A 27,043-nucleotide genomic window follows, 5' to 3' on the forward strand; every position below is an offset into this window, starting at 1 on the left:
GCGACAGAAGTGTGCACCCCCGGGGGACCGCGTTGGGAGGGTCACACATGGGGGACGAGGCCAGTCCCCGAGGGGCGTTATTCCCAGGAGAGTGAGGCAGGGCAGCCCGGAGCCGGGGAGCCCTCACATTGGGCAAGAGCCGGGATCCGGTGCCTCTGATCCTGACCCGGGGGATTTGGAGACACCAGCAGTTCTGGGAAATCCGGGGGCAGATGTGAGAGGGGGAGGGGCAGAGGGGAAACAGACCGGCACCCCAGCCCCTCCCGGCCCCGACCCCTCCCGGACTGTGCAGTGAGGAGCGAGGTGACAGCGGGTGGGGGTGAGGGGCACACATACCGGAGACCCATTTCTCTGAGGACAGGCAGTTGTGTCCCCCGCCCCCACCTCGACTCGCCTGAGTTCTAACCCTGTTTCCACTTCTATTTACTGTCCAAAGTCCCAGGGGCAGGGGATGCCAGGTTAGACCCGCTTGCACACTCGGACACACGGACTCAGGGCCCTGGCCGGGACCAGCCCCTCCCGGCTCTAGTCCCTCCTCGCCCTGGGCCCCGGGCTGCCTGGGGACCCCCCCGGGAGGCGGCCCTCCATACCTCTGACAGGTAACCAAGGTCGGGCGCAGGTGGGGCTGGGGTGTCTGGTATCGAGGAGAGCCTAGTGCAGGGACAGTGGGGGCTGGTGGGGGCTGAGGGGGTGCTTGGGTCCATGAAAGTGTGGAAGGGAGGCTCCTGGCCAGGTCCGGGCCCAAGCAACGTCCTGGGAAGCTGCATTTCAGCCCCACACTTGCCTCCAGCCTTAGACCCAAGCCAGGCGGTGACCTCCATCTGCTCCGATCCTCCACCCACAGCATCAGCCTCTGCGGGCATCAGCGTCTTAGCTCAAGTCTCCGAACTCAGCCCGAGCCTCGAGGCCCCCGGGCTCCAGGCCTGGACCCAGCATGGCCAAGGACTTTCAAGACATTCAGCAGCTGGACTCCGAGGGAAACGACCACCAGCCGGGTGGAGGGGAGGGGCTGGGCCACCATGGGCTCGGCCTCAGGAGAGAAGCCCCGTTCCGAGCAGGTGAGGGCCAGTCTCCGAGGCTTTGCTCCCTCTCCACCTGGCTGCTGACAGCTCTGTCTCCCCCAGGTCCCTTCCTCCCCTCTGTCCCCAGTGGTCAGGGACCTGGCTTCTCTTGGTGTGAGATGCCTGCCCCCTGACCCCACCTTCCTCTCTCCCCCTGGGACCCCAGGAAGGGGTGTTTGCCCAGAGGTGAGGGAATCATTGGAAGGTGGAGGCAGCTTCCTTCCTGCTTCCTCCCAACCTGAGCCTGCGCGTGTGTGTAGCTTTCATGTCTCCGAGTTGAGCCTGGGACTTTTAAGTATCTTCTTTGATTTGTACTTTCATTTTTTTATTATTAAAATTTTTTTAAATGTTTATTTGTTTTTTAGAGAGAAAGAGGCAGAAGACTAGCAGGGGAGGGGCAGAGAGAGAGAGAGACAGACTCCGAAACAGGCTCCAGGCTCCGAGCTGTCAGCACAGAGCCCGACGTGGGGCTCGAACTCACAAACTGTGAGATTATGACCTGAGCCGGAGTCAGATGTTCAACTGACTGAGCCACCCAGGCGCCCCTGGATTGGCGTTGATAGATTTACTAACCTCCTCAATATGAGCTGTGTTTTCCTGTCTCTTTGTATGCCTGGTAATCTTTGATTGCAGCCTAGACATTGTGAATTTTACTGTGTTCTGTGCTGGATATATTTATACTCCTCTGAATATTTTCAGGCTTTGTTCCAGGCTGCTGTTAAGCATCTTGGAGTCAATTTGATCCTTTTGGCTTTTGCTTTATGGATTTTAAAAAATTTGTTACCTTATTTATTTTACGATTAATTATTATTATTATTATTATTATTATTTTTGGTAATCTCTACACCCACCTCAGGGCTTGAGCTCATGACCAAGAGTCACATGCTCTTCCAACAGAGCAAGCCAGGTGCCCCTGCTCGTCTGATTTGTTGGGCGGGTCTGGAGGGCCCCCCCCCCAAGGCACCGTTCCCAGTCCTGTATGAGTTCCCTCGCCCTTGCAGGTTGGCTTTGTCCTCCCTGGCCTTGGGTACTTTTCCTGACATGCACGTGTTGATCAGTGCGCAGCCCGTTGCTTGGGGGAGCCCCCTGCAGACCCCCGGAATTCTCAGGCAGCTCTCTCCTCTCCGACACTCTGGCCTGTGAACTCTGGCCCCGTGGTCCCCCTAGGGAGACACAGAATCCGTAGCAGGCTCCAGGCTCTGAGCTGTCAGCACACGAACCGTGAGATCGTGACCTGAGCCAAAGTCGGAGGCTTCACCCACTGAGCCCCCCAGGCGCCCTTGCTTTTACCTTCTAACTCGCCTGGGCAGCACTACTTATATTTTACCCCATCGTGTTCTCAGAACCACCCGCTCAGGTCGCTCCTCTTCTGACCCCCATCTTTCTTACTGCGGTAAGAACCCTGAGTCCGAATCCAGTGCACCGGGGCGCGCTGTTAGCCACAGGCATAGCCGTAAGCGGATGTCCCGCCCGTACTCGCCCGCAAACGACACCTTTCTACCCGTGAACAGTGACTCCCCATTTCCCTGGACCCCGGCAACCACCATCCTAGACTTCTGTGAGTCTAGGTTTTGGATACCGCACAGAAGCAGGCATGAGAAAGTTGAGGCCCCAAGAAGCTGAGTGACTCGTCTGTGATCTCGGAGCTGACCTTGGCCACTGGTGGGCTGATCTGAGTGGAGGGGCAGGGACAGGCTGCCGCGCTGGCCCACGACTGGGGTCTGTGGGTTCTCCTCCCTGCAGGTCAGGCTGGGAAGCAGGGCAGGGGCCTGATTAGTGGACAGGGCTGGAGAGAGAGCGCGGACTCAGCCCCGGGACCTGCGCGGCCGGGGATGACCGTGGTCACGGATGGAGAGGCGCCCTGGGGATCAGGAGGGCATGAGGTGGGGGGGTGTCGGACACGGGGGGGACGGGGGGCTGTGTTCACAGCGGGGAGCAGGCAGGGAGTCAGGGATGTGGCCTCTCTGGCTCCAGATGAAGTCCTGAGTGTGAAGGGGAGGAGGTGACAGTCACTGGCGTGAGGATCTCAGGAGTTCTGGGTGGTCACTCACAGGGAGTGTCCACTCCAGGTAGAGACTGGGGAGGAAGTCTCAGGGCCCCTGGCTAACCGCCCCCCCAAGGATGCAGGGGTGCCAAGGTGTCACGGCAGTGAGGACGGAGGAAAGTGGGGCCCAAGGTAAAGAGGAAGCATGTTGTTTGCAGGAGACGGCGCCAAAGCGGGCGCTTCGGCCCGGAGGACAGCGCTGTCCCAGGCCAGGGGGCGCCGGGCGGGGCGCAGCCAGCTCAGTGCCTGTGAAGCGGGGGTGTGTTTGCGACAGAGCGTGTGAGAATGTGTGCTCAGCGTCCTGCTGCGCCATCGGGTCCCGAAGTGAGGGAGGCAGGGGCCGGGCGGGATGTGCTGGGGGAAAGAGAGTGTGCGCAGCGATGAGTGTGCAACGTGTGTGAGTGTGAACTGAGAAATGTGTGTGCAGGTGTGTGGGGGTCAGGGTTTCTGGGAGGTGACTGAGGCTACAGGGGAGAGTTCGCAGCGGAGCGAGGGGCTGTGGGGGGTCAAGTGCAGCAGGAAATGGACAGGAGGCTGGTAGGGGTGGGGGGTGAGGGGCGGGACAGGACCGGGCTTGAGGGCAGCCCTTGGGGAGCGGTCTGCGGTGGAATGACCTGGACTGAAGGGGGAGGCTTGTTCTGGGTGTGCGAGCGGCCCAGGCACGCGGTGCAGGAACACAGAGCCTGGTCCCCCAGACCCCCAGGCCTGCGATCCGGGCTTTGCACACAGCGGGTGTGAATGCCGCGAGCCCTGTGCATTGGTGCCGCGTGCACCTGCGTGTGTGCACGTGGGGTGAGTGTGCGCAGGCCTGAGCCCTGGGGTCAAAGCCCGTGACTCCCCCCACAACTGCCCCCACCTACTCTCCTGCCACCCACCTGGGCGTCCCTCCCCCAGGCTTCCACTGAGTCCTCCCTGCAGGTGGCCTGGCCCCAGCCCCTCCCTCTGACGCCCCCTCTCCCGCAGGGGCCCCTCCTGCCCAGGGCCTGCTGCGGCAGCGTCTGTGCTCCAGGCTCCACCTCAGTCTGCTCGTCCTGGGCCTCAACGTCCTGCTGCTGGTGGCCGTCGGCGTGATCGGGTCCCAAAGTGAGGGTCGCTGGCGTTGGCGGGCGGGCGGGACCGCCCCTGGGGACGCGCCGCTCCACTTTGCCCCGTTGCCCCCGTGTCCCCGCAAGGAGCCGGGCTGCAGGAGGAGCTGCGGATCCTGAAGGACAACTTCAGCCACTTCTCGTCCGGCGTCTTCGCGGAGATGGGCGCCCTCAGCTCGCACGGTGGGCGGAGGGGCTGCGGCTTGTCCCCGCGCAGGGGGCGCGTATGCGGTGCTGGGGGTAGGGAGCCCCCAGGCTTCCTGGGACGCCGATCCCTGGGCGAAGGGACCCGGAAGCATGATGAGGCAGAAGCAGAGACTGGGGGTTAGTGCCAGGTAGAGGGAACAGAATCTGCGAGGCCAGGAGGGGAGGAAGACCCGGTGGGTTTGGGGACTGTGACCCCTTGCAGCGAGGCCGAGGCTAAGTGGTGAGGGGTCGGGTCATGTCTGCTAATGAAGTGGGGCTCCGTTTGGGGAACACGGGGACCCTGCTTAGGCTTAGAAAGCCGCTCTGGGGACAGGGTGGAGTGGGGAGGGGGGCAGGGGAGGGGATGCAGGGTGGACGCAGAGGGAAGCGAAAATGCTCGAGCTTTCCTTCTTCAGGGGGCAGTGCCAGTGACCTGCTGACCTCTCTGGAGGCCAAGCTGGAGAAACAGCAGAGGGACGTGAAGGCAGGTCAGAGACCCTCCTCGGGTGTGCGTGCACGCGTGCGAGCGTGCGTAGTGTGAGCGTGTGTGTGGCGCCCCGCGGGGGGTCCTGGGGGCCTAGCACCCGCACCGCCCATCGCTCATGCCCGCACCGCGCCCCTCCGTGCCCCAGATCACGCCGCCCTGCTCCTTCATCTGAAGCACTTCCCCGTGGATCTGCGCATCCTGACCTGTCAGATGACTTTCTTCCAGAGCAATGGTAGAGACGGGGCAGGGGGGGCTCCCGGTCCCAGGGTGCCCGTGCCCTCCAGCTGGGTCTCATCGCCCTGTGCCCTCCCCCCCGCCCCCCAGGCACAGAGTGCTGCCCCGTTAACTGGCTGGAGTACGAGGGCAGCTGTTACTGGTTCTCGCGCTCCGGGAAGACCTGGCCGGAGGCCGAGAAGCACTGTCGGCTGGAGAACGCGCACCTGGTGGTCATCACCTCCAGGGAGGAGCAGGTGGGCGCCCCCAGGGCTGGGGGGCTGGGGCAGGCTGCTTTATTATTCTTTTCTTTTAAATAATTTTATTTATTTCTAGGAGAGAGAGAGACAGCGTGAGCAGGGGAGGGTCAGAGAGAGAGGGAGTCACAGACTGAAACAGGCTCCAGGCTCAGAGCAGGCAGTCAGCACAGAGCCCGACGCGGGGCTCGAACCCACAAACCGCGAGATCATGACCTGAGCGAAAGTCGGACGCTTAACCGACTAAGCCACCCAGGCGCCCCTATTCTTTCCTTTTAAAAAAAAAATTTAATGTTTATTTACTTTTGAGAGCGAGTGCTAGAGCAAGCATGAGTGGGGGAGGGGCAGAGAGAGAGGGAGGCACAGAATCCGATGCAGCTCCAGGCTCTGAGCTGTCAGCACAGAGCCCGACGCGGGGCTGGAACTCACAAACCATGAGATCACGACGTGAGCCGAAGTCGGACGCTCAACTGACTGAACCCCCCGGGCGCCCCTATTATTTTCTAACCAAAGGAAGCGTCCAGAAGCAGAGGCGTGGCCGAGCCCTGGGAAGTTCATGCTGAAGCAGACACTGATTCTAAGAGGTGGGACGTTCCAGCCAGGAGCTCGGCCACGGGGGCAGGAACCAGGTGGGCAGGTGACGAGTGTCAGGTCGGGAGACAGAATTCCAGGCAGAAGGAGCCTGATCGCCAGGGGCCTGGCTGGACAGCACGGAGCGGACGCCGGGTCCCTTCTTGCTGGATTGGGAGGAGGTGGTCATGGGGTGAAAGGGACAGGGTGGGCAGCATTCCGGGGTCCCTCCAAAGTGCTCCAGGTCTCCCCTGCCCACCGCTGCCACCAGCCACAACCCGAACACGGGTTCCCGGGGGGGGGACTGAGCCTTAGAAGACGGGGGTGTTACTGAAGAGGAGGAGCTGACTGGGATCAGTCCCTGAGTCTCTGCTGGGTGCCCGGAGCTTTCGCAAGTTCACCTGGAATCCTCACGACCCCACGGGGCAGGCGCTCTTTGAGGGAGGGAGACGTGAGGGGACTAAGGAAATGGGGGGCGTCAAGTGACTTCCCCGCGATGCAGGAGGAGCCAGAATTCAGATTCGCTCACCTCCTTAGTCAGTGTTTTCAACCTGACGTGTTGCCAGAATATATTTATCGAATATATATATTGAATACATACTTATCAATATATCAAATATATATATTTATGTATGAACGTATATAAAGATATCAATTCATTATATCAATATACCAATATATCAAATGTATATATATTTATCAATATATCAAATATATATGTATCAAGTTATATCAATATATCAAATCTATATATTTATCAATATATCAAAAATATATAAGAACATATATAAGGATATCAATACCTCATATCTATATGCCAATATATCAAATCTATACATATTTATCAGTGGAATCAAATATATGTATTTATATAAGAACATTTATAAATATATCAATATGCCAATATATCAAATTTAAATACATATTTATCAATATATCAAGTATATCAATATATATATGTGTTTATATGGTAGAATGATTACACACATTTTGCTTTGCCGATCAGGTTGGAACTGTCCATATACAAGCACTTTTGACTTGAAAAAAAATGCCCCTTTTGTGAAGGGTCCCCCTGAGGTCGCAGTGCTCTCTGTGCCCTGAGCCGCAGTAAGTGCGTGGTGGCTCCGGCTTTGTGGTGGCCCAGGCTGTACGCCCTGGTGACACAGTGACCGTCAGGGTCTGCTTTCATGCCTCGCGTGCAGATAAAAGTAGACACCCTTCGTTGCTTTTTCCTCGTGTTTGCTTCGCCCACCTCCGTCCGTGCCTTTGGACTCTCTGTTTTAAACTGGTGATTCTCAGCCTCCGACGTATAATGCCAGGCTTTACACTGGAGGCTAAAAAATAGTGACCCTGGTCTCACACTTCAAAATTCTGTTAAAATTCTTTTAATGTTTATTTAATTTTTTTTTGTGAAGGAGAGAGAGACAGAATGCCAGTGGGGGAGGGGCAGAGAGAGAGGGAGACACCGAATCTGAAACAGGCTCCAGGCTCTGAGCTGTTAGCACAGAGCCCGACGCGGGGCTCGAACCCACGAACCACGGGATCATGACCTGAGCAAAAGTCGGACGCTTAACCGACTCAGCCACCCAGGCGCCCCTCCTCACCTCCATTTTTAATGTCACTCTTCCTCCTTCCTCCTCCTCCTCTTCGTCTCCCTCCTCTGTAGTTTTGCATTTGGCACTGTTACTATTTTATTCCTCCCTCAGTCTTCAACATGGATAGAGGTGATTTCCATCCCTTGCAGTTATTCGGCTTCCGGTGGTGGTGGGAAGAGGCGGCTGGGGCAGCAGGGGGCAGCAAATAGACTACCTGGTCTCCGGCATGTTCCCTCCAGCCCTGTTGACTCCTCTGAGTTTGGGGAGCAGCCCCCCCCCCAGCCTTTGAGGGCTGCCCCTCACGTACAGAACACTGTCCTGTTGCAGGACCCTAGAATTCAAGGGTGCTACCATACCCGTGCCCGAGGAGGTTGTCTGCGGTCATTAGTGAGCCTCCAGGAAGTGAATGGAGCTAGGAGGTTCCCCTCCAAGTGTGGCTGTGCACCCTCCACATGCTGTCAAAGGGAAGGGCTAGGTGTGTGTGTTAGTCGAGCCATCCCTCTGTTCCTCCACAACCTCCCCAAACCGTGTGGCCTGCGCAGTCACCCCTGGAACCGAGACCCTTGATGAGTGATGGGGCCCATGGGGGCAGCAGAGGCAGGGGCCAGAATCAGGACTCTAAGAGTTAGAGGTCATGGGTGGAAGACAAGGAGAGGACTCAGGTCGGGGTGGCAGTGTGAGCTGGGAATGACATGGGGTGTCAGGACTTCCTGGACTCCACGGCTGCCTCAGTTTCCTTAACCTCCTGCGTAAAGTGTGACTCACCAGGACGCCCAATTTAGAGCCTTTATGAGGATCAAATAAGATAATCTTTGTAAAGCACTTCGCACGAGGTGTAGCCCAGAAATTGTCCACTGGATAATAACTCCAGTTACAGAAGAGAAACCAAGAATAGTTGTGTTGGGAGCTGATGCTTCAGATCGAGCTGGAGAAGACCGGAGGGGTCACGGCTGTGGCCTGGATGCAGGTTCCAGGGCCTAGAACCTTCCTTCCCACTTGTGGGAAACAAGCCCATGGCCCCATCAAAGCGGGGGATGCAGAGACTCGGAGCACAGTGATACGAGGCTGTAGTCAACGTCCTGACAAGAGAGGGCGTCTGATGGACAGTCACACTGGGGCGGTTACAGCAGACCATTTATTTCCTAGCATGAAGCCCTTCCCCTTGTTCCTCATTGGCTGAGTGCTACGGAGGCTACAGCCTTGCTCGGGGGTCGCCTGTGCCCACAGAAGGCAAAAAGTAGTCTGGTTAGAACAAGTGTACATTCCCTGGGGTGATGCAGTCACTTCCGTTCTGTGGCGCATGCTCATTGCAAAGCCTTTGAAAAAGAATCCTGCAAAACGGAGTCGGGAAGAAGAACCAGGAAGCGCGGTGTGTAAGGGTTTGGGACTCCCTTGTGGGGAGGGGGGTTAACGTGCAGATTCCCAATAGGCCGTAACTACCGCTAACCAGACAGCACAGCTTTTATTCGGCATTTCTGGAAATGAATCTCCTCCCTTCCTTCTCACCCCACCTGTTTTCCAGAAATTCATTTCACAGCACACAAACCCCTTCGATGCCTGGATAGGTCTCACCGACAGCGATGGCTCCTGGAAATGGGTGGACGGCACCGACTATCAGCATAGCTACAAGTAAGTGGCTCCCGGCCCCGTCTTGGTTGGTTTGGCCCGGGCCGGACGCCAGGCTTTTGCCCCAGTGCACTCCCACCCTTCCCTCGGGGGCCAGATTCCCCAGCCCTCTCCGTCTGATCCCCCAATCTCCAAGGCCACAGCTCGCTCCCCCTGGAGGACCCCTCCTCGGGATGCGGGATGCGGATGCGGTTGCCTGAGCTGGGGGTGAGGGTTGGTTGCAGGGGTAGGTGGGGGGCAGAGCCTGAGGCTAGCCTGCCTTCCTAGGAACTGGGCAGCCACTCAGCCAGATGACTGGCAGGGTCACGAGGTGGGAGGAGGCGAAGACTGCGCGGAAACGCGCTCCAATGGCCGCTGGAACGACAATTTCTGCCAGCAGGTGCAGCGCTGGGTGTGCGAGATGAGGCAGAACATCACGGGTTAGGCCCCGCCCCCGCCCCGCCCCCTGCCTCCCTGGGGAGTTTGGAGAATGGAAAACTAGAGGCCTGGGTACCGGGGTGGAGGAAGGATGGAGGGGGTGGTGTAGGCGGGTGGTGTAGGCACCGATGTCCCTGGGGATGCTGGGGTCCCGCCTCCCACAGCAAGTCACAGTCGTGATTATAATTCTCAGCCCGCTCAATCGGGGAAGAAGAAATGAGTCCTTGAAACTGTGTGGACTGGTCGTTTGGAGCTGGGAGGGGTGGGGGAGCGAAGGAGGGGTGGGGGTCCGGAAGGGACAGGTTCAGTCCCAGCCAGCCGCTCCTGGAGACGTCATCCCGAGGGACATGGGTCACGGAGGGGAGCGCAGCTCGGAGCAGAGCTTCTCAGAGGGAGGCGGCCCCTGGAAACAGCTCCCCTGGCCCCCAAATCTGGGTGGCGGGTCTCCTGCAGAAGAGATTTTGGGGAACAACGGGGCTCCCCCCCAGCCCGGGGGGGCTGTGGCCCCGCTGGCTGGAGGCCCGCGGAAAATACTCTCTGAGGGGACGGAGGTTGGGAAGATGCTGTGCCCTGTGTCCAGTGTGACGGTCTCCTCTCTGGACCCTAACAGATGTAGACATTTCCCCAGCACAGAGGTGTCCCCGGCCACTCCACGGTGGCTGACCTCCATCCTTCCACGGTCATTCTGAAGGCGATAATAAGAGAGCCTTTAAACAATTAGATCTGCTGTTTTGTTTTTACTACAATAATTTATACTATTAGTAAAAAGTGTCTCTCTCTCTCTCTCTCTCTCTCTCTCTCACACACACACACACAGGGATGCCCCTCACGCCCCCTACTTCTCCAGTTAACAATTTCGTGCCCAGAGCATTAGGCAGGGCTCTCCAAAGAGCCAGTCGGATGCATACGTGTGTGTGTGTATGTGTGTGTGTGACTTAGTAAAGAGATTTGTTATAAGGAATTGGCTCACGCGGTCATGGAGGTTGACAGGCCCCAGAATCTGCAGGTGTGCGGGCGAGCCTGACACCCCGGGGGACCAGTGGTGACAGTTCAAGTCTGAGTCCAAAGCCTGGGACCCGGGAGAACCCAACGTGTGGTCCCCTGTGAAGGTGGCAAACTCACGACCCGGGAGAGCGGATGTTTCCCGAGCCATCCCAGCCGATGTTCCAGGTGAAGGGGGTCAGGCAGGGAGCACTTTGTCTTCTCCTGCGAGGGCCCACTTCTACTTCCGGTCAGGGGCTCAGCCCAACACGCTCTAGCAATTCCAGCGTTCATCTCATCCCCGGACACAGGCACACTCACGATGATGTCTGATGGCGGAATACCCAGGCACGCTGGGGCCCGGTCAAGTGGACGCGTAAAATTACCCAATCCGGGTTTCCCGTCAGGAGTTTTCCTGCTTTCCTGCATGGGTGCAACACGTCATTTCACGTTGCACTTCTGTGATTTTGTGGACACCCACCCAGGCTCGCCTCCCTGATGGGTTCTGCCCCATGGAATCGGGCATTGGCAGAGATTGCCCAAGTTTGGAGGCACCACGTGTGATCTGGCCATTCTCTGTGGGGGACGACCAGTTGCCTTTGTTGTTTGTTTTCACCTATAATACTTCTTTATTTTTTAATGTTTTTATTTATCTTTGAGAGAGAGCGTGAGCAGGGGAGGAGCAGAGGATCCGAAGTGGACTCTGTGCTGAAAGCAGTGAGCCCGACGCGGGGCTCGAACCCACGAACCACGAGATCATGACCCGAGCTGAGATGGAGAGTTTGATGCTCTATGCTAAGCGAAATTAGTCAGTCAGAGAAAGGCAAATACCATAGGGCTTCACTGATATGTGGAATTTAAGATACAAGAAAGATGGACATAAGGGAAGGGAAGAAAAAGTAACACACAAACAGGGAAGGGCACAAAACATAAGAGACTGTTAAGTACAGAGAACAAACTGAGGGTTGCTGGAGGGGTTTGGGGTGGGGGATGGGCTAAGTGGGCGCAGGGCATTAAGGACACTTGTTGGGATGAGCACTGGGTGTCATATGTAGGGGCTCACTCGCTGGAATCCACTCCTGAAATCGTCATTGCACTCGACGCTTACTAACTTGGATGTAAACTAAAAAAACCAAAGGTCCGATGCTTAACCGACTGAGCCACCCAGGCGCCCTTCCGTCAGAATTTCTAAATAACACACACGCATATCTCTTTATCAATCTGTATTACTTACTCCCTATCATGTAGACGAGTCACAATCTCCTAATTTAGTCTGCAACGGTTTTCATTTAATGTTTATTTATTTTTATTTATTTATTTTGAGAAGGGAGAGAGAGAGAGACCAGGGGAGGGGCAGAGAGAAAGGAAGAGAGAATCCCAAGCAGGCTCCGCACTGCCAGTGCAGAGCCCGATGAAGGGCTTGAACTCACCAACCTTGAGATCATGACCTGAGCCAACATCAAGAGTCAGATGCTTAAACGACGGAGCCACCCAGGTGCCCCTGCAATTTTTGCTGAAATCCCAATCCGGGATCCGTATCAGTCAATCCTAGTACTGCTGAGCCACGCTGCATAATCCGGCCACAGTTCCTTTCTTGCACAACTGCTATTTCTTCTGAAGTTAATAATTGTTCCACCTAAAAATTTTCTCCATGGTCTTTGAACCTGTTACGAAATCATCCTCAACCGTAAAAAGCCTGAGTATAATTTTCTACACACGGAGACTGGTTTCGTAGCCAGAATCTGGGTTATACTGCTTTCCTAGAGCCATATGGGTGACCCCAAGGTTTATGGGGCCTGAAGCATACACACTTTGGGGGAGCCTTCCTTTAAAAAGTAACATTACGAGGGGTGCCTGGGTGGCTTGGTCGGTTAAGCATTTGACTCTTGATATCGACTCAGGTCATGATCTCAAGATTTGTGAGGTCGAACCCCACATCGAGCTCTGCACTGACGGCACGGAGCCTGCTTGGGCTTCTCTCTCCCTCTCTCTCTGCCCCTCCCCTGCTCACACACACACTCTTTCTATCAAAATAAATAAGTAAGGGGCGCCTGGGTGGCTTAGTCGGTTGAGCGTCCAACTTTCGCTTAGGTCATGATGTCGTGGTTCGTGGGTTCGAGCCCCGCGTCGGGCTCTGTGCTGACTGCCAGCTCAGAGCCTGGAGCCTGTTTCAGATTCTGTGTCTCCCTCTCTCTCTGCCCCTCCCCTGCTCACGCTGTCTCTCTCTCAGAAATAAGTAAAACATTAAGAAAAATTTAAACTGTTATGTTAAAAGTTAAGTGCTAAGCAGGGCTGAGTGAAAGGAGCCAGTCTGAAAAGCGTACCTTCCGTGTGATCCCAGTGCTAGGACATCCTGGAGAAGCCACAGCTACGAGACAGTAAAAAGATGAGTGGTTGCCAAGGCTATGGCAGAGGAAGGGAGGGATGAATAGGTGGGGTGTCGGGGATTTTTAGGGAGCAGAACTACCCCACGCAATACTATAATGGTGGAGACGTGTCATTATGCATTTGTCTGAACCCACAGGATGCACAATCTGAAGGGTGACCCTACAAGCTAACTGCGGACTTTAGTTTCAAACATATCCAGGGGCGCCGGGCTGGCTCAGTCGGTAAAGCATGGGACTCCTGATCTCAGGGTTGAGTCTGAGCCTATAGAAATTTCTATTTTTTTAATTTTTATTTTTGGAGAGAGGAAGCATGCAAGTGGGAGGGGGAAGCAGAGGCAGAGAGAGAGAGAGAAAGAGAGAGACAGAGAGAATCTTAAGCAGGCTCCCTGCTCAGCACAGAGCCTGACAAGCGGCTCGATCCCACAACTCTGGGATCATGACCCAGGCCAAAATCAAGAATTGGAGGCTCAACCGACTGAGCCATCCAGGCGCTCCTGAGCCCATGGGGATTTCTTTAAAAAAAAAACAAAAAGTATCAACATTGTCTCATCAGTTGTATCAAAGGTACCTTTGTGTCAAAGGCAAGATGAAAAAAAGAGAAAAATAAAATGAAAATTACGATAAGCATAAGGTTCTGTTCTCTCGTGTTATTAGAAGGACCCACTAGAGAAGGTGGTGAATCTGAGCGTGGCCCATGGTTGTAAGCAGATCATTGGATAACGCAAAACTGATTCTGAGAGATGAACAAAACAGTGAGGCCAACCACTTCCTAGAATAATAATAAGTAAAAATGAAAGTAGCTTACACTGTGCTTTTGGAAGTAATTGTGCCACAGCAATCTATCAAAGGACGACCTTAATCCGTGCCAAAAGGAGACTTAAAAAAAAGTACTTAGGTTTGGATTTTTTTTTATTTTTATTTTTTATTTTTATTTTTTCTAGGAGAGATTGAGAGACAGCGTGAACAGGGGAGGGTCAGAGACAGAGGGAGTCACAGACTCTGAAACAGGCTCCAGGCTCTGGGCTGGCAGTCAGCACAGAGCCCGACGCGGGGCTCGAACCCACGAACCGCGAGATCATGACCCAAGTGAAAGTCGGACGCTTAACCGACTAAGCCACCCAGGAGCCCCGATTTTGTTTTATTTTGTAAGTAATTTCTATGTCCAATGGGGGGCTCTGAACTCCCAACCCTGAGATCAAGAGTTGCATGCTCCACCGACTGAGCCCACCAGGTGTCCCCAAAAGGAGAGTTTTAAAATTTTTAAAAATGTTATTTATTTTTGACAGAGAGAGAGAGAGAGAGAGAGAGAGAGAGAGAGAGAGAGAGTGGGGGAGGGGCAGGGAGAGACACAGAATCTGAAGCAGGCTCCAGGCTCCTAGCTGTCAGCACAGAGCCTGACACGGGGCTCGAACTCACCAACTGTGAGATCGTGACCTGAGCCAAGGTCAGACGCCTAACTGACTGAGCCCCCCAAACACCCCATATATTATTTTGCTTTTACTTTGCATCTCCCTGATGGTCAATGGCATCACGCATCTTCTCCTGTGCTTGCTTTCCGTCTGTATATCCTCTTTGGAGAAATGTCTCTGGTTTTTGCCCATTTTCTAACTAGACTCTTTGGTTTTTCTACTGTTGGGTTTTGAGAATGCTTTAAAAAAAATTGGGGCTGGGAGGGGACCTGGGTGGCTCAGTCAATTAAGTGTCTGGCTCTGGATTTGGGCTTGGGTCATGATCTCATGATTTGTGGGCTCGAGCCCCACATTGAGCTCTGTGCTGATGGCTCAAAGCCTGCTTGGGATTCTTTCTCTCTCTATCTCTCTTTCTGACCCTCCCCTGCTCAAGTTCTGTCTTTCAAAATAAATAAATAAACTTAAAAAACTTTTTTTTTTTTAAATGTTTTATTCATTTCTAGGAGAGAGAGAGAGAGAGACAGTGTGAGCAGGGGAGGGTCAGAGAGAGAGGGAGTCACAGACTGAAACAGGCTCCAGGCTCTGAGCTGGCAGTCAGCACAGAGCCCGACGCGGGGCTCGAACCCACGAACTGCGAGATCACGACCTAAGCGAAAGTCGGACGCTCAACCGACTAAGCCACCCAGGTGCCCCTTAAAAAACTTTTTTAAAATAAAAATATTTAATGGCTCAGTCTGTTGAATGTCCAACTCTTTTTTTTTAAATCTGTTAATGTTTTATGTATTTCTGAGAGAGAGAGAGGGAGACAGCGAGAGCAGGGGAGGGTCAGAGAGAGAGGGAGACACAGACTCCGAAGCAGATTCCAGGCTCTGAGCGAGCTGTCAGCACAGAGCCCGACGCGGGGCTCAAACCCACGAACCATGAGATCATGACCTGAGCCGAAGTCGGACGCCCAACCGACTGAGCCACCCAGGCGCCCCTGAATGTCCAACTCTTGATGTTGGCTCCAGTCATTATCTGAAGGTTGGTGGGATCAAGCCCCATGGCGGGCTCCACGCTGACTGTGGAGAGCCTGCCTGGAGCTCTCTCCCCCTCTCTCCCTGCCCTCCCCCCACTTGCATTCTCTGTCTCTCTCTCTCAAAAAAAAAATTAAAACTAATTTTTGAGAGGGAGCAGGAACACGAGTGGGGGAGGAGCAGAGAGAGAGAGAGAAAGAGAGAGAGAGAGAAAGGATCCCAAGCAGGCTCCATACTCAGCATGCAGCCCGACATGGGGCTCAGTCTCACAAGGGAGAAATCATGACCTGAGCCAAAACCAAGAGTTGGACCCTTAACCGACTGGGCCACCCAGATGCCCCAAGAATTCTTTTTTATATAAACAGTATATATATCATTGTATGACTATAGTTGAGTGAATTTATTTGAAGAACTTAGGAAGTATTTTGGGGGGATTGGATAATTTCTCTCAGTCAGCGCCTCCGAGGGCAAAGCAGTACGTGAACACGACCGTGTGAAACATTAAGGCCCACATTGGTCATCTGTCCCCTGAGTGGGGCTTCGAGGATCCTTCACGCATGTAGACACGAGTCTTTGGTTTGGTGTGTGGTCTGCGAATATTGTCTTCGCGTCCATAGCGTGTCTTTCCGCCCTTTTAGCAAAAATCTGTTTATGAAAACTCTCATGTGATCAATCAAATCTTGGCAAAGCCCAATTCAGGAAGCGAGAAAAGGGACAGGGCCACACGAGAGATTAAATGACACTTTTCCTGTTTTTATAGAAATCTGGCCGGATTCCCAGCGTGGAGAATGATTGTGGCCGATGGCTGTGCCTTTACGACGGGGGAGCAGGTCGCATCCAGGCAGGATTCACGAGAGGTGGCAAAAAAGAGGCCACCAGCATCCTTCCCAGCCTCTGTTAGAGGGGACGAGGGCGTCAGGGGGCCCATTTCAAGGGAATTCTTTTTTTTTTTTTTAATTTTTTTTTTAACGTTTTATTTATTTCTAGGAGAGAGAGAGAGACAGCGTGAGCAGGGGAGGGTCAGAGAGAGAGGGAGTCACAGACTCTGAAACAGGCTCCAGGCTCTGAGCTGGCAGTCAGCACAGAGCCCGACGCGGGGCTCGAACCCACGAACAGCGAGATCAAGACCTAAGCGAAAGTCGGACGCTCAACCGACTAAGCCACCCAGGTGCCCCTTAAAAAACTTTTTTAAAATAAAAATATTTAATGGCTCAGTCTGTTGAATGTCCAACTCTTTTTTTTTAAATCTGTTAATGTTTTATGTATTTCTGAGAGAGAGAGAGGGAGACAGCGAGAGCAGGGGAGGGTCAGAGAGAGAGGGAGACACAGACTCCGAAGCAGATTCCAGGCTCTGAGCGAGCTGTCAGCACAGAGCCCGACGCGGGGCTCGAACCCACGAACCACGAGATCATGACCTGAGCGAAAGTCGGACGCTTAACCGACTAAGCCACCCGGGCGCCCCACAAGGGAATTCTTAAACGTGGCAAGAGACTCAAGTCTCGTTTTCTCCATATGGAGGAGGGGAATGCTTCTGAACCCATTGGCCGGACGCTGGAATCCAAAGGGCACTGCAGTAGACACGGGGTGTCCGCGGAGGGGGAGGGGGGGAGTCATGTCAGTACCGGGCCAGATGGTAGGTAAGCCGCAGAGGCTGTTGGGACGGCCGTGACTGCTATTTGACAGGGGCAAGAAGAGCTTAGGGGAGGCTGTGGATGTGCCTTGGGGGGGGTTTGAGGGCAATCACGAGAAAGAGGGTCATCCCTGACGAAAGATGTCTGAAGGCCAAGAACCAGGGAGCTGCCTGTGCGTCATGGGTCCCGCTGCACTTGGTCCTCTGTCAGGGGAGGATGTCACAGAAAATGCGAGCCTGGTGGACTCCATGGGTGCAAGGCTTGGGCCATCCAGGAAGGACCCTGCCCAAGAGGACTTCGTGGCAGAGTGAGGCTGAAGGAGACCGTGCATGCATGGCTGGACTCCAGGGTAGTTGCTGATGGACAGTGGTCATGGCGGCAGCGGCTGATGGTGGCCATTGGAGCAAGGGCTCATCGTGGCCATCAGGGCAGTGGCTGATGGTGGTCATGGTGGCAGCGGCTGATGGTGGCCATTGGGGCAGGGGCTCCTGGTGACCATTGGGGGAGGGGCTCATCATGGCCATCAGGGCAGCAGCTGATGGTGGCCATTGGGGCAGGGGCCGATGGTGGCCATCAGAGGGCAGCCGGAGAATTCATTGTCCCTGGGACAGGCTGCCATGGTGCAGAGGGGCCCATAAGAGTCGCAGAGGCACCACCAACAGACACCACGGAAGGCCAGTGTTGGAGGCCTGCTGTGAAGAACGTCCTGACCTCCAGCCACAATGGCACCAGATCACGGGGCTCTTCCTTGAATTCCTCCCTCCTTCGCCCCAACCCTCGAGGCTCAGCGAGGAGAAGAGGAAAGGAAGAGGAAGGAGGAACAGAACAGCCCGTGACTCCTGGCCTAGATTCTCCAGTGGCAAGTCCCTGAGAGTGATTTATCAGAAAGAGTTCCCAGGAAAATAGATGGGGGAGTGGGGGGTTAGGAGGAGGAAGTTATGCAAGGGGGCCCCAGAGGGTGACCCCGGCCTGAGACTCTGGAAAGTGACTCGTTAGGAAATGTGACTAGGTGATCCTGAGCACAGTCCCCCCCAACAACAGGTCCTGTCTCACGCGGCTTTCCCCTGTCAGGAACAAGGGACCCGGGGCGCATCTACCCTGGCGCCCAATGGCCGTTGGTTAGAGTTCTGCCTGGGGTTGGCAAGAATGGGAATCCCAGGGGGCGCCTGGGTGGCTTAGTCGGTTAAGTGTCCGACTTTCGCTTAGGTCATGATCTCGCGGTTCGTGGGTTCGAGCCCCAAGTCGGGCTCTGTGCTGACTGCCAGCTCAGAGCCTGGAGCCTGTTTCAGAGTCTGTGTCTCCCTCTCTCTCTCTGACCCTCCCCTGCTCACGCTGTCTCTCTCTCTCTCTCAGAAATAAATAAAACGTTTAAAAAATAAGAGCTTCTGGCAGTTTCTAAGCCTAAAACACAACGCAAAGCTTTGTTTCTCCCCAGCCAGTGATCAGTTAAGCACTCACTGACACAAGAGAGAAGGTATTTCTTGAACACCACGCTGGCAAGAACTTAACAGGTTTGTCGGTGAAGCTGTGGCTAAATGAATATCCTTCTACACGGTAGGGGGAAGATGATGGATAATGATGTCTCTGCTCATTTTATTCCTCGATGTGCAACGGAGAGCAATCCTTGCTTCTTAGCACCAACAGGCATATAGGAGCCTGTTCCCTTCGGATTATTAACACAATCAAAGGATCTGCTTCTCAAAAACGCAATGCCGAGGGAGTCGTTAATGAGCCCCGTGTGGCCTTTAAACCGGAGGCTGTGGGCAGTGGCATGGTAAAACCTTAAGACACATTTCTTCTTGTTTTAAGCTCTAGGCTTTCTCTCTGTCTCTCTCTCTAAGTTTATTTGTTTGGAGAGAGGGAGAGAGCGCGTGCGCACAAGCGGAGGAGGGGCAGGGAGAGAAGGAGAGAGAGACTTCCAAGCAGGCTCCGCGCAGTCAGCGCAGAGCCTGATGCAGGGCTCAAACTCAGGAACCGTGAGATCAGGACCTGAGCTGAAGTCAAGAGTTTGACGCTCAACCGACTGAGCCCCCCCAGGGGCCCGGCCGCATCTAAGCAGATGCAAGTTACAGAGAAAAATGTGTGTAAAGAGAAAAACAAAACCCAACCGACCACATCTGTGTCTATATGCTTACAGGCATACAAATGCCCAGAAATAAGTCTGAAAAGACCCCCATCAGCTTGCCGTCTCTGGGCTTGGTGGCTGGAAATGGGGTAAATGTATTATGTTATCACCTTTTCCTGACCTCTCTGCCTGAGCTACTGGTGGGGTGTCTACCTCCAATCAGCGGCCTCCCCATGGCCCGGCCACATCACAACCAGGGGACAGCCGGGGGCGGGGTGGCAGCCTCTCCTCTCGCCGACACCTGACAACCCGCAGGAGGGGTGTTTACTCTTCGCCTACGCCCTCCACCCCCCACCCCCACCCCCAGGGAAACAGACCTGGTTCTCCTGAAATTTGAAGATGAGACTGACTCCTGCCTGATTTGGGCTCCTCCAAATACCACTAGGTGGGGGGTGGGGGTAATGGTACTTTGGGGGTGATTGATTCTGATTAAGAAGGCAGATGGCTGGGACGTCTGGGTGGCTCAGCCGGTTAAGCATCCGACTTCGGCTCAGGTCATGATCTCACGGTTCGTGAGTTCAATCTCAGCATCGGGCTCTGTGCTGACAGCTTAGAGCCGGGAGCTGCTTCGGATTCTGTGTCTCCCTCTTTCTCTCTGCCCCTCCCCTGCTCACACTCTTTCTCTCTCTTTCAAAAATAAATAAACATTTAGGGGCGCCTGGGTGGCTCAGTTGGTTAAGCGTCCGACTTCGGCTCAGGTCGTGATCTCATGGTTCGTGGGTTTGAGCCCCACGCCGGGCTCTGTGCTGACAGCTCGGAGCCTGGAGCTGCTTCAGATTCTGTGTCTCCCTCTCTCTCTGACCCTCCCCTGCTCATGCTGTCTCTCTCTCTCCCTCAAAAATAAAATAAAATATTTTTAAAAAGTTTTTAAAAAATTAAAAAATAAATAAACATTAAAAAAAAAAGGCAGATGGGTACGCTGCTTTGCAAGGGAGGGAATAGGAGCTCCCCCCCATCACAGTGTAATGGTCGGTGGTAAGTCACGGTGACGCAGGAAACAGAGGAGCCCCAAGGACTCGATACTGTGGACATGAAGTTTGGGGTCAGTGCACCGGGTTAAAAAAAAATCCTGAGCCGCTGAGGTGCTGGCAGAGGATTTAGGCAGCATGGAGAAAGTACTGGAAGACAGAAGCTAGGATCCTCAAGAAGGCTCAGAGACAGAAGCCTTTAGGAAGGAAGAGAGGGGAACTTGCAGAGAAGTCAGGAAGGCATTGGCCTTGGGGAGGCCAGGCTTACGGACTGAAAGTGCAGGGCGTGTTCCGGGGAAAACTGCGCCCTCACCAGTGTTAACAAGCTTCTAATCCATCGGCTCGGATGACACCGCAGCCCTGCTGTCACACGATCCACACAGTTCCAAAAGGTCATCACATATCTTGAGGCGTTGGCTTTGCAAACATCAGGGATAAAGCACTTTTTCCTCAGGAGTCAGCAATATGGGAAACGCTCAAAGTTTACTTTATTTTGGGACCTGGAAGGAGAATTGTTCTTCTGTGTGTGTGTGAAACCTTATCAGCAAAATCCTGTTAACTCCACCTTCACTGCATGTCCAGAAGCAGAATCCCTCTCACCACCTCCGAACGTACCTCTCAGCCGGATTCCCTACCGGGTTCCGCTCTTCTATCGTTTCACGGGATTCACAGCCCAGGCGTCACACGTTACAGTTGACATAGAAATCCGGTCATTCATTCCCTCCTCTGCTCCAACCCCTCCAAATTCTACCCTTCTACCTTGGAGTGAAAATAAATGCTTAACGAGAGCCCAAGTGCCCTAATGAATAGGTGATCTTCCTTTTCCCTCTGAGGCTCATCTATTCCTCTTCTCTCTAGCTCGTCCCTTTATAAAATGTCTGGCAAACGCGTGATCCTTACACACCCTAGATATTCTTTCACCCCAGGGCCTTTGCACCTGCCGTGCCTTCCATTCGGAGCCCTGATCCTCCTGGAGCCCCCCATGACTGGCTCCCTCACCTCCTGGAGACCGTTTCTCGCATATAACCTTTCCCAGGAAGGCCTTTCTTGACACCCTACTCTTGATGGACTTATTAAACATTGATCCTATCTCAGGGCACCTGGGTGGCTCAGTCGATTAAGCGATTAAGCGATTAAGCGTCTGACTTCGCTCAGGTCATGATCTGGCAGTTCACAAGCTCGAGCCCTGCGTCCGGGCTCTACACTGACAGCCCAGAGCCTGGAGCCTGCTTCGGGTTCTGTGTCTCCCTCTTTCTCTGCTCCTTCCTCGCTCACGCACTGTCTCTCTCTCTCTCTCTTTCTCTCTCTCTCTCTTTCTCTCTCAAAAATAAATAAACATTAAGGAAAAAAGAAAAAGAAAAAAAGAAAAGACTATGTGTGTGAATTCACACTGTGTGTGTAAATGAGATTTACAGGTGACGGGATTAAATCCAGTCCCTTTTCTTGAAGACGGTGCCCCAAAGTGTGCAGACGGCCAGGCCAGGGTGGCTTTGAATTCAGGCCCTTTCCACTCAGTAGACCCGGGGCAGCCCACGCCCCGGCTCTGAGCCTCACTCAGTCCACCATCCAAAACTGCTCCCAAGATTCTCATGGGCACGGAACTGTTAACGCCTGGCGCGTCCAGCACCTTCCCCAGGACAGATTTGATGCTCCGTAAAATTTCCCTTTCCTGGCTCCTTCCTGCGGTTGCAGCCAGGAAACCTCACTCTGCCATCAGCTCTTCCCTCCCACACCGGGGACGCTCGTGTGCCAGGACTTGGTGACATTGAGCAACAGCGCAGAGATGGGCTCCTCTGGCCCCAGCTGTGCACGGATGGGGACAGTTCTGGGAACTTTCGACAAAGGAAGCGAAAGGGAGCGTGGGCGAGGAGAAATGATGGACTGGCCTTTGGTGGCTTCTGGTCCTGTTCTCCTCTCCCAAATGGTAAAAATGAGGAAGTCCCGGGCGGGGGGCCGGGGCGGGGGGCGGCTCAAGAGGAGGGGAAAGGGAGTAGATACAGCCCAGGGAAGGAGGAGAGTGGGGCTGCCCTGTGTCCAACCCCCACCTTGCACAAACCTCGCCTGTGTTCCCCTTCCGAGCCCTTCTCCACTTCAGCTGGGGACGCGGGAGAGCCCAGCGGACAGCCTCCTGGCCTTTCCCACACAGACCCCAGCCGGACTCGGGTCGCTTCGGTGGCCCCCACCCCGGGTCTCCAAGACTTCGTGTTTTCCGACTCTGGGTGTTGCTATACAAGGAACCCCGGAACTGCAACCTCCAGACGCAGGTAACCGGCCGGCGACCTAGGGGAGACCAAGAGACGTCAAGGGGGGCTTGGGGATTTAATGGCCAAGGGGAGGTTTTAGACTCTATTCCCTTCGCTGCATTGGGCTTGAAGTGTGGGGGCCAAATCTCAGCCACACACTCAGCCCCGTTCCAGCCCCCACCTGGCCCTAACCTCGGTTCTGACCCCAGCTCTCCCTTAAGCCCCAGCCCCAGCTTGGACCTCAAAGTCAAGTGCAACCCTAACACCAACCAGCCCTTCCCAGTGTTGACCCTGGACTCTGGTTCCAGTTTCGGCACCAGGCTTCGGCTCGGCCACATCCTGGGGTCCGCTAGGAGCCCCGACCCCACCCGGGGGACACGCCCCTGCCGACCCCAGCTCGGCGCAACCCACAGTCCTGACCCCACGTCCGACCTCACCCGCAAACCCAGAACCCTGCCCAAGCCTCCCTCGGCCCCGGGCTCGCCCTCCACCTGAGTTCCCCTCTTCCTTTGACTCTGGGCCTGACTGGGGGTCCCCCTGCCCGGGCCCGGGCCGCCCCTTCGCCCCAGCTCCCGCCTCAGCCTGGCCCCCGGCCCTGCCTCCGTTTCAGCTCGGGCAGTCCCAGCGCTGGCCCCAGCATGTCAATGCAGTATGAAAAATTCCAGCACTCGGAGAGGGAGAAGCAGAGCCAGGGGTCTAGAAATGGTAAGAGGGATGGGGAAACCGTGCCCTCCTTCCATACCCTCTTCACGCCTAGCGGATTTCTGCTGTCATGTCTGCACCCCTATCGTGCGTGGGCACGGCGGGGGGTCTCCCACTCTGAGGGGGTCCGGCCCCAGCCTCTGGGGACCCCAGTGTGAGGAGGACACAAGGTCCTAAGAAAGATGGGGGCAGGGAGGGCCACAGGGGGCCTGGATCCCTCTGCTCTGGGGGAGGGGTGAGAGTTGGCTTGAGGGGGAAGCGTTTGGGTTTAGAAGGAAACCTCACCTTTGAACCTGACAGTACAGGTGAGCTCAAGCCTGGTGGCGCTCCGGCTCTCTCTGGGTCCTTCTGCCCTTCTCCCAACTCTGATAGGGCCTTGCCGTCACCGTCAGCCTCCATCTGCGGGTCCCTGTGTCTGTGCGTCCCCATGGGTGTGAGGGGCCCAGGTGACCAAGGGCTCGTGCGGATCCGTGAGGGGTCAGAGGCCTGGGTGTCCCCCCCCACCACCAGCATAACCTGAGTCAGCCCTCATCCCCCACGGGTCCCTGTCCCCCCGCCATGTGCCGGGTCCTGACACCCTCGCCCCTTGCAGGGCTGCCTTCTCCTCTGCACCACCTGCAGCGGCTCTGCTCTGGCCCCCGGCCCTTTCTGCTCTCCCTGGCCGTCAGCCTCCTCCTGCTGGTTGGCATCTGCGTCATCACATCCCAGAGTGAGGGGAGCGGCGTGGGCAGGGAGGAGAGAGCTCGTGGAGGGGGGGGGAGGTGGCAGGTAGGGTGACTGCGGGCTCCGTCACTTCACGGTGGGCCACTGTAGCCCAATGGCCTCACCCCTCCAAACCTGAGAGTGGGTAACCACAGCACCTGTCCCCATGGGTTGGGTCACATGAGGAGCCGGTGGGGACCATGCTGTCGTGAGCCGGCTCACAGGGGGCCCAATAAATCCCTGCACCGCTTCGTCCCCTCCCCCATCAGATTCCAAGTTTCAGGGGGACCTGGTGACCCTGAGGGCCTCCTTCAGCAACTTCACTTCAAACACCAGGGCTGAGCTCCAGGCACTGAACTCCCAGGGTGAGCCGGGCATGGAAAGGGCTCCAGCCCCAGACTCCACAGGGGCGGGGGAGGGGAGGGCAGAGCAGGGTCCTGAGCACCGAGTCCCCACCCCTCCACATGTCCCCTCCAGGTGGCAGTTTGCAAGAAACAGTAACGTCTCTGAAGGCGGAGGTGGAAAATCACAAGCGGGAGTTGCAAGCAGGTGAGCCCCTTCGAAGGACCAAAGGAGCGGGCGCTGGGCCCTTGGGCAGGGGCGCGGGGGCGGGAGCGGCCTCGGTGCTGAGCGCCCTGTCCTGCAGCCCGCAGCCTGAACGACAAGGTGTTGTCTCTGGAGAGCAAGCTGGAGAAGGAGCAGCAGGAGCTGAAAGCAGGTGGGGCCCCTGCTCCCGTCCCCGGGGGTATGGCCCGCGTGGGAGGGGCCGCGAAGGTCCCTAGTCTGGGCCTCGCGGAGGCCTGGCTTCCAGGGGCGCGCTGAGCACCCAGGCTTTGCCCGCGCTGCCCGGCTGTGTGTGTGTGTCCCAGGTCATTCCGACACCCTCCTTCGAGTCCAGCAGCTGGCCAAAGACCTGAAATCCCTGACCTGCCAGGTGGCCACTCTCCAAAGCAATGGTGAGGGGCACGGGGGTGCCGGGCCCCATTTCCTGCTCGTCCCCCTCTGGGCGGCATCTCAGACCCTCCCCACCCCCCGGCCCCTCAGTTTCTCAAAGCACCTGCTGCCCCGTCAACTGGCTGGAGTTCGAGGGCAGCTGTTACTGGTTCTCGCGCTCGGGGAAGACCTGGCCGGACGCCGAGAAGCACTGCCGGCTGGAGAACGCGCACCTGGTGGTCATCACCTCCAGGGAGGAGCAGGTGGGCGCCCGGGCTGGCTGGGTCCCCTAGAAGGAAGCTGTGCTCAGCCTTGGCTGGGCTCTGGGATCGCCTGGGGGGCTTGATGGAGATCTGCCACCCGGCTCAGCCACCCTCGCAGATTTCATTGGCTGGAGCATGGGGATCCCGGTGTCCCCAACGGGTTGACCGGGCAGGTCAAGTTCAGAACTGCGAGTCCGAGGAGTCGGCTGGGCTGGGGAGAAGTCACCCTTGACCTTCTGTCGCCTCAGAATTTTGTGCAGCAACATACAGGCTCTTCACACGCTTGGATGGGCCTCAGTGATCCCGAAGGAGTCTGGAAATGGGTGGATGGGACGGACTACGAGACCAACTTCAAGTGAGTGCGCCCTGGCCTTCTGTGCCCTTCGGGCCCCTTCAGCTCTTGCTTCTCCAGCGTCTGACCCTCAGCTCCTTGTCCCCTGACCTGGGTTCTGGTTCCACTGGCCATTGTCCTCTCTCCGCAGGAACTGGAAACCAGGCCAGCCGGACGACTGGCACGGGCATGGGCTGGGTGGGGGCGAGGACTGCGCCCATTTACACCCCGACGGTGGCTGGAATGATGACGTCTGCCAGAGACCCTACCGCTGGGTGTGCGAGGCCCCCTTGGGCATGGCCGGCTAGCGCGGTCACCGGGCGCTGCCCACGGGCCACTCAGCCACCAACCTGCAGGGAGCGGGAGGGGGCCTTCCCCCGAGACCCCTGACCGGACCCCATGGGAGAAGACTGAGCCCCGGGAGGTTGGGCCGCTGCCACCATTTTGAATGTTTCCCTCCTTGGCGTTAAAAGACCGTCTAGACTTCCTCAGGTGTTCGTTTGTTTGTTTTGATTTCAGCTTTGCTGAGGTATAACCGACCTACCAAATGGTAAGGCATTTGAAGTGTACATCATTGCGATTTGATGCTTGTATACACCGTGTAAGGGTCCCCCATCAGGTTAATAAGCTCGCGGATTCATCTTTGTGTGTGTGTGTGTGTGTGTGTGTGTGTGTGTGTGTGTGTGAACTGCAAATCCTACTCTGTTGGTAAATTCCAATTATACGATAGTGCTCACAGCTATAGCCACCGTGAGATCCTTGGACCTCGCTCATCCCGTAGCTACAAGTCTGTACCCTTTTACCAACCTCTCTCTATCTCCCCACTCCCAGCCCCACCAGCCAACTCTCTGTTTCTATGATTTGGACTTTTTTTCCTTTGATGCCACATATAAATGGTACCACGCAGGGTCTGTCTTTCTCTGGTATATTTCACTTGGCGTAATGCCCTCAAGGCCGATGCTGCAAGTCATAGGCTTTCCTTCTTTCTCATGGCTGAACACCGTTCCGTTGTGTTATCTACATCACATCACTACCTATTCATCCATTTTCGGACATTCACGCGTTTCCGTATCTTGGTTATTGTGAATAATGAATGCTACGGTGAATGTAGGGGTGCAGGTATCTTTTTGATACTCTATTTTCATTTCCTGTGGGTATATGCCCAGAAGGGACATTGCTGGATCGCATGGTCCTTCTATTTTGAATTGTTTGAGGAACTTTCATACAGTTTTCCACAGTGGCTACCCCAATTTACATTCCCACCAGCAGCGCACGAGTGTTCTCTTTCTCCATAGCTTTGCCGATGTAAGTTTTTGTGTTAAACCTTAAAAATCAACTTTATTGAGCTATAATTCTTACGCAATATAATACACCCACTTAAGGGGTAGAGATGACTTTTGAAAAGTGTTATTGTTTTGAAAATGTCAAAGGGAAGGTATGGGAAGGGCAAAGTTTAGCTCTGAGGAGGCAGCCTGCTTCCACTCCTCAAGCATCACTTGAAAATCATCAGGCTGGACGGGTTTTGGTGGGAAGTGGTCTGAGGACAGCAGGAAGTGTTGGGGTCACAGGGCACTGCCCAGTGTGGAAGGGATTCCATAAGAGCATTGGTACCTAGCTGGTTCTGCGAGCACCAAATATCGGGACCCAGGGCGGCCAAATGCACAGAACGTTAAAACGATACTACTAATACTGCAAATATATTGCAAAGAAATATCGCAATAAAACTGCAAGTGTGTTGGGGTGCCTGGGTGGCTCAGTCGGTTAAGCGTCCAACTTCGGCTCAGGTCATGACTTCACGGTTCGTGGGTTCA

General features: G+C 55.3%; 2 protein-coding genes across 2 annotated transcripts; both read left to right on the plus strand.

Annotated features, from left to right (window-relative positions):
- Window positions 1–519: 519 nt before the first annotated feature.
- ASGR2 (asialoglycoprotein receptor 2) lies at window positions 520–9,771 on the plus strand. Its single transcript, XM_039231639.1, has 9 exons — window positions 520–599; window positions 845–1,058; window positions 4,069–4,188; window positions 4,278–4,373; window positions 4,793–4,864; window positions 5,009–5,095; window positions 5,188–5,333; window positions 9,021–9,127; window positions 9,392–9,771. The coding sequence occupies exons 2-9, from the start codon at window positions 935–937 to the stop codon at window positions 9,546–9,548; spliced, it is 909 nt and encodes a 302-aa protein (XP_039087570.1). The 5' UTR covers window positions 520–599; window positions 845–934; the 3' UTR covers window positions 9,549–9,771.
- Window positions 9,772–22,142: 12,371 nt separating this feature from the next.
- CLEC10A (C-type lectin domain containing 10A) lies at window positions 22,143–25,719 on the plus strand. The gene is made up of 10 exons (XM_039231638.1): window positions 22,143–22,322; window positions 22,912–23,006; window positions 23,596–23,712; window positions 23,975–24,070; window positions 24,183–24,254; window positions 24,352–24,423; window positions 24,575–24,661; window positions 24,750–24,901; window positions 25,150–25,256; window positions 25,384–25,719. The coding sequence occupies exons 2-10, from the start codon at window positions 22,940–22,942 to the stop codon at window positions 25,538–25,540; spliced, it is 927 nt and encodes a 308-aa protein (XP_039087569.1). The 5' UTR covers window positions 22,143–22,322; window positions 22,912–22,939; the 3' UTR covers window positions 25,541–25,719.
- The last annotated feature ends 1,324 nt before the right edge of the window (window positions 25,720–27,043 follow it).

This window comes from Hyaena hyaena, unplaced genomic scaffold, assembly GCF_003009895.1.
Source record: "Hyaena hyaena isolate Hyena2069 unplaced genomic scaffold, ASM300989v1 scaffold_58, whole genome shotgun sequence".
NCBI classification, from domain to species: domain Eukaryota; kingdom Metazoa; phylum Chordata; class Mammalia; order Carnivora; family Hyaenidae; genus Hyaena; species Hyaena hyaena.

Bases quoted from the DNA above. Each gene is read 5' to 3' on its own strand.
- ASGR2 (XM_039231639.1), top strand. From the start codon at position 935: ATGGCCAAGGACTTTCAAGACATTCAGCAGCTGGACTCCGAGGGAAAC. The intron at 4,374-4,792 runs GTGGGCGGAGGG...TTCCTTCTTCAG, and splicing joins GGGCGCCCTCAGCTCGCACG to GGGGCAGTGCCAGTGACCTG. The intron at 9,128-9,391 runs GTAAGTGGCTCC...CTGCCTTCCTAG, and splicing joins GACTATCAGCATAGCTACAA to GAACTGGGCAGCCACTCAGC.
- CLEC10A (XM_039231638.1), top strand. From the start codon at position 22,940: ATGTCAATGCAGTATGAAAAATTCCAGCACTCGGAGAGGGAGAAGCAG. The intron at 24,424-24,574 runs GTGGGGCCCCTG...TGTGTGTCCCAG, and splicing joins GCAGCAGGAGCTGAAAGCAG to GTCATTCCGACACCCTCCTT. The intron at 25,257-25,383 runs GTGAGTGCGCCC...CTCTCTCCGCAG, and splicing joins GACTACGAGACCAACTTCAA to GAACTGGAAACCAGGCCAGC.